At 42.4% G+C, this 12,786-nt stretch overlaps 1 protein-coding gene across 1 annotated transcript in view; it reads right to left on the bottom strand.

Moving 5' to 3' along the window:
* ADSS2 (adenylosuccinate synthase 2) overlaps window positions 1-3,973 on the bottom strand; it is a 36,651-nt gene extending 32,678 nt beyond the window's left edge. Inside the window, exon 1 of the mRNA XM_002918170.3 lies at window positions 3,556-3,973. Coding sequence (XP_002918216.2) covers window positions 3,556-3,738 — 183 coding nt within the window. The 5' untranslated portion in view covers window positions 3,739-3,973. The remainder of the gene's footprint in view (window positions 1-3,555) is intronic.
* Between the last annotated feature and the right edge of the window lie 8,813 nt (window positions 3,974-12,786).

Raw genomic sequence — 12,786 nt, 5'->3', positions numbered from 1 at the left:
TATATATATATATATATATATATATATATATATATTATATATATATTTTATACTTAGTAATAGCTGGTTTCAGAGCCTTCTGTGGATGCCAGCATCTGGCCACAAATTAACATTTTTTTCATTGTATTTACTTCACAGCAAACTTTTATATATGTAACAAGTGACAGGATAGACTTTCCCTTTATAATTAATTTTAGTTCATGTTTTCTCTTTATATTAACTTTAAAACCCTGGGGGGAAAAAAACCAAGAAAGGAAATACTGTTCTAGCTATTCCTGATCACAGGCAACTTCCAAGACTACCATGCTTGCTTTCCAGGAGAACAGTAAGTAAGCCCTTGCTTAAGAAGTAGTAGAAAGTGCAACAATTAAAATATCTGTAGTTTCTACTCAACAAAATAAAGAAAATAAAGTATAACAGTTTACTTTGGAGGATTTGTGGGGGAGGGGGAGACAGCAAGAGACTTCTAACAAAGCTACTTTTATGCTGCCAGAAAGGGGCCTTCCTCTGCCCATACCTGAGCTCTGAAAAACCTGTACTAGTATCCTTCTCCACCCCCAGCCTGGAAATACTTACTTATGTAGCAGTTGTCCAGTAGACTGTAAGCTCCTTGCGGGCACAATCCCTGCCTTTTTCAGCTTCTTAATTCTGGGGCCAAGCAGTTCCCCCTAAGAGTATCGCCTGTAGATCCCCATTATGTGATCGCTGGATAAATGAACTAGGCCTGGAGTTGGTCTATACTTCTTTTTCTTAAAAGACATCAATTTAAAGTTAAGATGTTTCTAGTGGTTGTCCTTTGATGCAAGTTCTACACACATATTTATGGATCTAGAAAATTTACCAAATTATAAATAACTCTGCATAAATCCTTAATCTGAAGTATGGGCCTTAAGTGCATTGACGATGAAAATGCCACTAGCTTGGCATCTATTCTTTCCAAAAGGCATTTGATATATTAAAACATACAGTTAGATGTAAGTCAGTTTTTCTTTTAAAAACTTTATTTTGGAAAAAAATTCTTTAGATTCCACTGTTAAACAATGGATACATTATGTGTATGCCACTTTTAGAAAAACAATCTGTTAAAATTTGAGTTTTCGGCATGAATATGACCAAAAACACATATTAAGCTCTAACAAAGTACCTATTTTCAATAATACACAAAACTTCAAACAAGGCAATTCAAGTTTAAAATGTCTTTTCTAATGTTGACTTTCCCCAGTACTCTACACTCACTAAGAATTTCAACATTCCATATTCTTAAGTTTTATAAGCCAGGAGAACTTCATTAAGGAGAAGTCAGCTTCCTAGGGCTGGCCAATTAATATAAAGTTACCCAAATGAATCACAAGAGCTATGCTTAAATCTATTCATTCTGTATTTACTTTCACTAACAAAACTAGTAAGAATCCTTCTAATGATGAATTCTTAAAAGGTACTAGAATATGATGACGTTAGGGGCGCCTGGGTGGCTCAGTCGTTAAGCATCTGCCTTCGGCTCAGGGCATGATCCTGGAGTTCTGGGATCGAGCCCCACATCAGGCTCTTCCACTGGGAGCCTGCTTCTTCCTCTCCCACTCCCCCTGTTTGTGTTCTCCCTCTCGCTGGCTGTCTCTCTGTCAAATAAATAAATAAATACAATCTTTAAAAAAAAAAAAAGAAAAAGAATATGAAGACTTTAGAATTATACCAAGGTTGCAGGAAGTCAAAGTTTACAGGAGAGGAGTGTCTGCCTAACAGGTTTGCTCAAATGTTCCTCCTCTATCTTCAGGTAACAGTTTAAAGCCAAACTTGGCTCCTTCTCAATCACTTCTCGCTAGGCTTTCCAAAGGCATCAGATAAGATTGGTCCATGACCACCTTCAAGAGGACGTTCTCGATAACGTAGTAACACCTCCAATCTACAAACGAATTCTAGTATTTTTCAAAGAAATATTAAAATTGAGGATCTTTTAGAATAAATGCTATTGATCGTTACATTTCCCAAACCTTCTTACAACCCATAATGTAACTCAGCCTAAGTATTACTATTTCCAGCAAAGGAAGAGGTCAGGAATGACATGGAAGGGGACAAACAGGCCCGGCCTCTCTCCCTTTCTCTCCAGCAAGAGTTAGGTACTCTCCTACTTCTTTCTCTATAGCATGGCCAGATCTGATTTTAAGACAAAAGCAAGGTGAAACCTGGCTTCCAGAGCAGCTCCTAAGGCAGCGTAGGGCAGGACGTCAATGGAAACACGCTTAGGAGTAAGGTATTAAGATAAGTGTGTTCCAGAGGGGTGGATGAACAGAGATCCGAAGATGGGGAGAAGTGGTGGGGGTACTAGTAGTAATACTAAGAGGCCACAACGCTCTTAGCTAAGGAATGGGCAGGGTGTTTCTGCATGCAAAAAAAAAAAAAAAACAACAAAAAAAAAACAAGACAAATCAGAATCTCTGCATTTAGCTTTTTCTGTACTTGTGATTACCTTGTTTCTGCGTGCTCAGAATGATAATCAGTTTCAGGTGGAAAGCTTTTCAATCAAGCGGGCCTACTAACTTGTTAGAACATATACAGCATGGCATCATCATATTGTGCCATGTTCACGAAGAAGAAATCCTCTTGCGAAGTAAACAGCGGTTAGTTTTAGATATACTACAATTTGTTTTGAAAGTGGTTATTGCTCAACTATTTCGAATTTTGAAACTGGTAATAGTTATCTAAGAGCCTTTACAAAGGCGTAGCCTAGAGGCTGCTTCAAAGCAAGCGACAAATAGGAAGAAAGCTTACACCGAAAACCACGTGTCTCCCGGTAGGAAGTACATTACCAATCCATTTCCCGAAAGTTCACTTTCCATGTGAGCGTAACAATGTAAATATTTCTAAATAGAAATTTGACATCCACGTATTTACTTGCCTCACTCGCAAAAGAGCCGGGAATCTTTCCTCCGGCACCAAGTAAAAATCATGTACCCTTAATATTAACACGCGGGGTACGGAGTCAAAAACCGGGGCCATTAACCGTCCAAAGCCCGGAGACGGGTTCTCATGTCAACAAAGTGGACCGGAGGAGGCAAAGGTCTGAACGCTGGGGGCTTGCAGGTGGGGGAGTGGAGAGTGGGTTTTCGGGCGCTTCGGAACCATCCCGTCCCACCTGGTCTCGCTGGGTGAGCGGGTGGGGGGGCGATGGGGGTGGGGGGCGCTGCGGCCGCGCGGGGTCTCCGCCGGGAGTCGGGAGCAGGCCTCGGGCGGCAGCTCCTCAAACTCAGACCGTATCCCGCCCCCACCCCCGCCCCAAGCTCGGAGCTGGGCACTGGCCCCCAGACGGAAAACTGCAACTCCCCAGGCATCGCGCATCTCTAAAAGACTCCCGGTCCACCCTGGTCTTCCTTCAGCGCCACCGCAACCCCTCAACCCAAGACCTCAGGTCAGGGGTCTCTGACCTCCCGCCATTTCTCCACGTCGCCGCAGCTCCGAGCAGGAGAGAACCTCAAGGTGACACCTTCTTTGGGACGACGGATCCGCGTTCCGCGCCCGCGCTCTCGGGCCCGGCTTCCCGTCAGAGCCCGGTCGCCTCACCTGGCAGCGGCACACGATGTCGGCGTCCTGCGCCAGCAGATCCACCACCTTCCCTTTGCCTTCGTCGCCCCACTGCGCGCCCAGCACCACCGTCACCCGGTTCCCCCCGGGCCGCGCCCCGGGGCGGCCACAGTCGCCGTTGGGCAGGGAGGATGCTGCCGGGTTGGTCTCGGCGAACGCCATGGCTCCAGTGACGCGAGGAGAGCCCGAAAGAGACGCGGGCGGCGAGGAGTGCGCGAACTGAACTGCTCTGCGGCCGCCAGCCACATGCAGAGGAAGAAGGAGCCAGAGGCCGGCCCCGCCCCCGGCCCCGCCGGGCCGCCACCCTCCAGCCAGGCCCCGCCCCGCTCTCCGCCACAGCCCACTCAAGGGGCGACCATGACTGCCCCGCGCAGGCCGGCCGCCGCAGCACCGCCCGCAGGAAGAGGCCCGGGTGGCGGCAACCGCCGCCACCCGGGACCGAGGCCACGCCCCTTCCGCAGCCTGGCGCACCACCCCAGTGCGAGCCCTGCGAGCGGAAGGGGCAAGGGCGGGGCCTCCAGCGCGCTTCGCCTCGACGCCCCGCCTACTCGCCCTTCTCCCGCTTTTCAAACCAGAGAGGCGCGGAGGTGCGTGCTCGAGCGTCGGACTACAACTCCCGGCATGCAACTCTCTGGCCCGAGGCGACGTTTTTTGGTGCCATACTGTTTGCCGTCTGCAGGTCTCGGTCTCTGAGGGCGTTTTCAAATTATTTTTTAACGACTTGTCTTTATTAAGGGCGGAGATAGTGTGTGCTAAATACAAAGGGTGGCATTCCAAAATACAAATGGGATGGAATGGAAACGAATAGATTTAGAATTGGGAACTAAAGGTCGGCAAGTAAGAACAGAGATGGGAGCTAAATATATCTTTGCGTCCAAGCCTCACAACAACCCCATGAGACAGGTTTTCTTTTCTTAACTTTAGAGGAAATAGAAGCTTCACTTTAGAGGAAATAGAAGGAAATAAAAGGGCATATTCCAAAGTAGAGCAATAGAGGACATTAGAACTGAAAATCTAGAGCTCAAGTAAAGTTCTAACCCTTCTCATTTTACACATTAGTAACAGAGGCTCAGAGAGGAGGAGGGCAATAGTGATGTATAGTTTATGCCAAATACTGTGGTACACTTAGCTCTTTTAAATCCCACAACATATAAAGTAGGTAATACTATCTTACACTTATTTTACAGGATTTAAAAGTTAGTTAACTTGCTCTAGTGCGGGCTGAATTGGTACCGAGAAAGTGCAGAGCCCAGACGCTCTGTGTATATTCCATTACTCTTCGTGTTTCAGTTACAGACAGATTCTGGAGTAAACTGTACTTACTGCTGCAACACAGATTAACTATGGCATCTAATCCCGATACAAAGTTGCTTCGGAAAAAGTGGGAACAGAATGGCATTAAATGCAGTGTCTACTACATATACACCATATACACACAATCGGGTTCTCTAATGGTCCCTAGAGCGTATTTTAGTATAATACTACTTTTACTCAATGATTCGTTGTCAGTAAACATTGAGGACCTACTACAAATTATGATAGTACTGGGCCCTGATGACATAAAGAGGAGTAAAGATAAAGTTGCAGCACTCAAGGATTCAGATTATTGGTCCACCAACAAATAAACAGATAAATTATAATACTATGTGACGATTTTGGTATTTGTTTATCTTGGCTTTACCACAAGATTACAAACCCCTTTGGAAATCAGAAAGCTGTCATATTTCTTTGTACTCAAGTGCGCAAGGTGGTGTTGGGCATATAGTAGGTGCCTAGTAAGTACACGTTAGTGTTGATTTCCGCTGAACTTAATAACCATTTATGGAATGCCTCATACTGGATACACACACTACCAGATACGCATTTGTTACCGCAGTATTTATATACAGTCACAACGAAAATTTGGGCTAAAAGATACAGTAACTTAAAAGCTTCACCTTCGTTCAGTCAACTGGAATTTTCCGAAGTGGTTTTGCTGTTTCACTCCAAAGCAGCATGGTTTCTGCCTTTCCACAAGTCTGGCTTACATTTTCAACTCCAACCAACTGCGAGGTTCCCGGGGAACCAGGTAGCGGCGCGCGCTCGCACGCATGCGCACACGCACTGGCCCTCGCGGGCGGGGAGGTGCGACCCCCGCCCGGCCCGCAGCGCGCGGCCCCCAGCACCTCCTCCGCGGGAGCGCGCGAGGCCAGGGCGGGCGCGGCCTGGATCGTTGGGCGGAGGCCGTCCGGGCGCCATGTCAGCCCAGGGAGTGGCGGTGCTTGTCGTGGCTGAGTTGCTGCGGCTCCGCCGTGTGGAGGTAGAGGGACGCCAGCGGCTCCCCGGGGCACCGGGGCGGGGGTCGCCCCTGGGGCCGCGCCCCCGCGCCTCCGTGTCCTGACCCACCCGCCCCCGCGGACCACCGCCTGGAGCCCCGGCTCCCGGCGCCCACCCCCGGCGCCTCGCCGCCCCCTTCCTAGAGTTTTCGAGGGAGGAGGGCGGAGAATGAAGCAGCAGGGTGAGGGCTTTGCTCCTCCGCGTCTGGGTAACTTTGCGTCGCTGTCCTATGGACAGCTGAGCCCCTACGAACCACCCATAAACTCCTTTCCTCCTGCTGCGCTCTTGTTTTGCCAGAGAGCCCAAAAGTCGCCACTGGGGAGTGGAGGCGGGGCGAGGGCCCGTCTCCAGGGTAACCAGGTAGTTGATGATTTCTGTGAGGCGGATGTATGAATGATTCATGACAAAGTGCTTTATAAAGTGTAAGCACTGTACAAATGCAAGGGGATGTAATTCCTGCATAAGGAATGGGAATTGATTCTGTGATTTGATCTAGGGAGTGAAAGCTTTAAAAAGTTCTGAGAAATCCTCAGTGCAAGTGTGATTTTTGTTCAGTATTTAGTAACTGCTGGGTTGGAAAGTGTATCGAAATATTTTAGAAAGATTTTCAACAAAGGTTAAAGTACAGATAATTAACCAGAAAAATAACGTTCTGTGTATACCCCATTCAGTGGAGGTTTTGCTATAACTAATTATTACCCTCTAACAATAAGATGTAAGAATACCAACAATAAGTCAAACTATGACAGAGGTTTCAGAGGGAGGGGATCCAGGGCACCTCACTGGGCCGATGGTGGGCATCGAACAGAATAAGAGTAGCCTTGGAAAGGGTCAGTGAAGTAGTGAGAAAAAGCAAAAAGGTAGCATTCTGACAGAACTTTGTAAGCTGCTTTTTCCTCTGAAGTGAAGAAAAGAAAACCTGTCTCATGGGGTTGTTGTGAGGCTTGGATGCAAAGATATATTTAGCTCCCAGCACATGCCTTGGGAAACAATGGATCAATAAATAAGGATAAGGGATATTATTAAGGATGGCCTGTGAATTCAGGGACTTCATAAACTTAATGTTGTACACCAGAGATCAACAAACTTTCTGTAAGGGCCAGGTAGTAAATACTTCAGGCTTTTCAGGTGATACAATCTATGCTTAAACTACCCAACTCTGCCATGATAGAGGAATGCACTCCCCAAAAGTAGTAAACCAATGGGTGTGGCTGTGTGTCAATGAAAATTTATTTACAAAAACAGGTGGAATTGGACCATGGGTTACCAACCCCTGGTCTATGGTCATAATCGAAGGGAATGCTAAATTTCTTTCCCTTCCCTAAATTTTCAGCGAGAGTTTAGTGAAGACAAATATGTTATTGTTTCCCATGGTAGTCACAGGCTTCTTGAATTTTATATCTTAATGTGTTCTTTTAAAGGACAAAATTTCTTAAATTTGATGTAATGGTTTTTTATTGTTAGCTTGTGGGGGGGGTGGAGAACAAGGTAGATGTCTTATTTAAATAATTCTTCCTTTCCCCAATGTCTAAGAGACATTTACCTAAATTTTCTACTGAGAATATTAATGTTTTTGACATTTCTTATCCCAATGGAGTTGGTTTTCTTAAATGATCTAAGGTAGGACTGGGATTATTTCTTTCTCCTTATGAATCCAGAGCCATTTTCCAGCTCCATTTATTGAATATAACCTCTGTCCTTCACCAAACTTCCCTATGGGCTTACGTCTACTTCTGGGTTTACAATAGAATCCCACTTATTTGGAGGAGAAATTAGTTTTAATATTTATATTTGACCTTTTCCTCCACAGGTATTCCACTAACAGCCCAAACTACCACATTTTTAGTACCAGAAGTACTGTAAGTGTGTAATTTTTTTCAAGCTATAGTTAAGTTTTAATTATTATCTACCTTAAAGCAGAGAGCAGTATTTTATACTCAGTTGTATAGCACAGTTATCATTCATTTATTTTTATTTCATTCCTTTATCTCATTTATCATCCTAGTATAAATCCTCTTGCCAATAAATGTCCTTAAATATATATATGTAGCAAACATAAGTAGTATGGTTTTGAATGTTTTTGTGATTTAATATTCACACATAGGATGGCCATACAATATATTGTGTAAACTATTGAAAATGAAGGAGAGTGCTATTAATATTTATGCTGGAACAACAGACATGAATTCCAGCAGCCTCAACAAACCAGGATGAATGGTCACTGAAGCTGTAGACTTCATTCTCTAGATTACTTTTTTTATTCAACACTTTGTCTACTTCCTTTCTTCTTAATGCTGCCTGCTTACTAGTCTGTGTGTGTGTTATTTGTATAGCCCCCCAATGATGGACACATGGCTTTCTATCACTGCAGACAACACTGTGATGATGCCCTTTTACATGTCCTTTTATGGTCTGTGCAATAATTTTTCAGCTATAGTTGCTGGGACATAGAGCAGACACCTGATTTAACTATTCTGCATGATTGTCCTTGAATGGCAGTCTCAATTTCTATTCTCAACCTAGTGCACATCTTCACCAAAATTTATTGAATTATTGAATTTTCTATTTTTTTTACTAATTTTATTACTATGTGTAATAGCTTATTGCTGTTGTTATTTTCAATTCTCTGATGACTAGCGATTTTTTAAAAAATATTTGTTTATTTATTTGAGAGAGAGACACCTGGGCCCAAGCAGGGGGAGAGGCAGAGGGAGAGGGAGAAGCAGACTCCCTGCTGACCTGGAAATCATGACCTGAGCTGAGCTGAAGGCAGATGCTTAACCACCTGAGCCACCCAGGCGCCCCATGACTAGTGATTTTGAGCATCTCTTCCCATATTTATGCAGGCTTCTCTTTTTGCCCATTTTCCATTTAATTTTGTACCCTTTTCTTGTTGATTTATAAAGTGCTGTATACATTCCACCCTCTGTATTATTTGAATGTTGGTTTTGTTTCATTTTCTTGTCTCACATCTACTCATCTAACCGTTAATGTTGTCTGTGGATATTTTATTTTTTAAGAAAAACCTGACTTTTGTTGAGCCAAACCACCCCCCCACCACACACACACACGCTTTTTGACCTCATACTTTCTACTTTTTGGGATTGTTATGAAAAATCTTTTCCTACCCAGAGTTGTGAAGATACTTATCCTATTTTTTCTTTTATATGCATTATATCCTGACCTTTCAAATGTAGGTCATAAATCCATCTGGAGTCCACTCGTATATAATATAAAGTATACATTCACATTACTTTCTCCACGTAATGAACCACCACCTATTAAACAACTTACTATTATTTTTCTGGTATTATCCTTTTTTCTGTATATAGATGTGTCAATTAACTTTTCTTTCTTTCTTCCTCTCTCTCTTTCTCTCTTTCTTTCTTCTTTCTTTCATTATGATATGTTAGTGACCATACAGTACATCATTAGTTTTTGATGTAGTGTTCCATGATTCAGTGTTTTCGTATACCGCTCCATGCAATACACGCCCTCCTTAATACCCATCACTGGGCTAGCCCATCCCCCCTCCCCCTAAAATACTCAGATTGTTTCCCGGAGCCTATAGTCTCTCGTGGTTCATTTCTGCCTCTGTTTACCCCCCCTTCATTTTTCCCTACCGATCTCCCTGCTATTCCTTATATTCCACAAATGAGTGAAGCCATATGATAATTGTCTTTCTCTGCTTGACTTATTTCACAGCATAATCTCCTCCAGTCCCATCCATGTTGATGCAAATGTTGGGTAATCATTCTTTCTGATGGCTGAGTAATATTCCTGTATAGGTGGACCACAGCTTCTCCATTCATCTGTTGATGGACATCTCAGCTCCTTCCACGTTTTGGCTATTGTGGACAATGCTGCTATGAACATTGGGGTGCATATGGCCCTTCTTTTCACTACATCTGTATCTTTGGGATAAATCCCCAGTAGTGCAATTGCTCGGTCATAGGGTAGCTCTATTTTTAACTTTTTAAGGGACCTCCACACTGTTTTCCAAAGTGGCTGTACGAACCAACTTGCATTCCCACCAACAGTGTAAGAAGGTTCTCCTTTCTTCACATCCTCTCCAACATTTGTTGTTTCTTGCCTTGTCCATTTTTGCCATTCTGACTGGTGTAAGGTGGTATCTCAGTGTGGTTTTGATTTGAATTTCCCTAATGGATAATGATTTTGAACATGTTTTCATGTGTCTGTTAGCCATTTGTATGTCTTCATTGGAAAAGTGTCTGTTCATATTTTCTGCCCATTTTTTGATTTGATTTTTTGTTTCTTGGGTATTGAGCTTGAGAAGTTCTTTATAGATCTTGGATACCCACCTTTTATCTGTAGTGTCATTTGCAAATACCTTCTCCCATTCCATGGGCTGCCTCTTTGTTTTGTTGACTGTTTCCTTTGCTGTGCAGAAGCTTTTTATCTCGATGAAGTCCCAAAAGTTCATTTTTGCTTTTGTTTCCCTTGCCTTTGGAGATGTGCCATGAAAGAGGTTGCTGTGGCCGATATCGAAGAGGTTATAGCCTATGTTCTCCTCTATGATTTTGATGGATTCCTGTCTCACATCAAGGTCTTTCATCCATTTGGATATTATCTTTGTGTATGGTGTGAGAGTGGGTCAAGTTTCATTCTTCTGTATATAGCTGTCCAATTTTCCCAGCACCATTTATTGAAGAGGCTGTCTTTTTTCCATTGGATGTTTTTTCCTGCTTTGGCAAAGATTGATGTGTCAGTTTCTGAACTCTCTTCTTTCCTATGGGTAGAGTTGACTGACCCTCTCGTTTCATGTAGCTGCAGTTTAGTTTCAGTGCTGCCTACTCTTCCTTTGAATTAACATACCATAATATATGAATCATTTTACTCTAGATAAGCAATTATGTTCATTCCATTTTCAGTCTTTTTAAGTCTACAATGATTAGTGGATTAGATAAGGTCGTCTACTATGAACATTTTTATGCCTATCTTCTGCTTAACATATATATGCATTTCTGTTGGGAGTGGAACTGGTAAGTCATAGGGTATAATATATGCATGTGTTCAGCTTTAGTTGATGGTGCCAGAAGATTTTACAAAATAATTGTATCCGTTTACACTTATATTCTATGTTTATATATATCATTGTATTTATATTACTCAGAATCAGGCAAAAGGAATCTATATAAACTATATTTTCTTTTACAGTGTTTTGTTTTTAAATTCATTGCTAGCCATTTCTTATTAAATCTGTACTTACCAGTTAAACTGTCATTTGTAGTTAATTTCTTTAATATCATTTATTTATGTATTTCATCTTCGTTTCTTGAACAGTTTTGCTGTATAATTGACCATTTTATTAGTCATTTTAAAAATCTCCTTTTTTCTAAGTAATCTCTACATCCAACATGGGGCTCACATTCACAACCCTGAGATTAAGAGTTGCATGCTGCACCAACTGAGCCAGCCAGGCATCCCCTAAAAATCTTTTTTGATCTGCTCTTCCTTTATCATTTTTATGGAGGTGACAGAAATGTGTCCTGTAACCAAAATAATGGAGTTATGTCATTACAGAAATGAGAGTTGGGAGCCAGAGTTTGATTCTCAACAGAGGAGGGAGACAAAATGCAGGCGAGTAGATGATAAAACTAGTGGCTTTGGAGGTTGCTTGCAAGTGATATTCAGAGAAAGAAAGAAAATATTTAGTGTACAGAAGACACTTTAGGGATTAAATAGTTCATAAATCTTAATGGAAAGCATTTTAAGACAATTTTTCTCTACCTATTTGCTTTTCCTGGAGCTTTGGCATGAGGGACAGGATTTAGGTTGACACACATCCAGGAATCTATGAAGATGCTCTCAGGGAACATAAACTGGTGGAGGCCATCTCCATGCTTTCCCTCTGCCTCACTACAGCTTGCCACTATCTCTCAGAAAGGAACTTATGCATTTATCTAGAGCCTGGTCATTATAACTGCTGCCCATAGGATACCTCCAGATTGCCTGACTCTGGTGGCCATGGCTTACACTTGTAGTCCCATACGACTGTATATATTTGTATACTTTAAAAGGTGCTGCTTGAGTGTCTAGCTTCCAATCAACATGAATCTAGGTGCTGACTGAGATCCTCCCTGTGGGACAGTGAAAGGACTTGGCACATCCTCATCTACTGGGAGTTATGAAAAATAAAATAGGCTGCTTGGACAATCACAAAGTTTTGAAGGACAACCAAGAGCTAGGGCATGATTAAATGATAAGGCTCATCACTCCTTCAAGACTAAGAGAGTTGGTTATTTTATCTAATGCATAAAAATGAACATAAGAGAGTCAAGGAAATTGAAGAAACAGAGGAATATGTTCCAAACAAGAGAGTAAGATAAAAACTCAGAAAAAAAACCTCAATGAAATGGAGATAAGTAATTTACCTAATAAAGAGTTCAAAGTAATGGTCATAAAGATGCTCACTGAACTCAGGAGAAGAATGGATGAACACGGTAAGAACTTCAACCAAGAGTTACAAAATATAAGAAGATACCAAATAGAAGTCACAGAGCTGAAGTATAGAATAACTGAACTGAAAAATATACCACAGGGTTCAACAGCTGACTAGCCAAGGTAGAATAAAGGATCTGTGAACCTGAAGACAGAGCAGTGGAATTCACCCAAACAGAGTGGTAAAAAGAAAAAAAGAGTACAGAAAAAAGTAAACCTATCTTAAGGAATTTATAGAATAACATCAAGTGGACTAACATTCACATTATAGGGGCCAAAAGGAGAAGAGTGAAAGGAGCAGAAAAATTCTTAAGAAATAATGACTGAAAACTTCCCTAACCTGGGAAAGGAAACAGACATCTAGATCCAGGAAGCCCAAAGAGTTCCAAATAAGATGAACCCAAATTATTTAAATTATAATTTAAATGTCAA

Source organism: Ailuropoda melanoleuca, chromosome 8 (assembly GCF_002007445.2).
Source record: "Ailuropoda melanoleuca isolate Jingjing chromosome 8, ASM200744v2, whole genome shotgun sequence".
NCBI classification, from domain to species: domain Eukaryota; kingdom Metazoa; phylum Chordata; class Mammalia; order Carnivora; family Ursidae; genus Ailuropoda; species Ailuropoda melanoleuca.
Note: the sequence above shows the minus strand (reverse complement) of the source record. Positions and strands in the feature narration are given on the sequence as shown.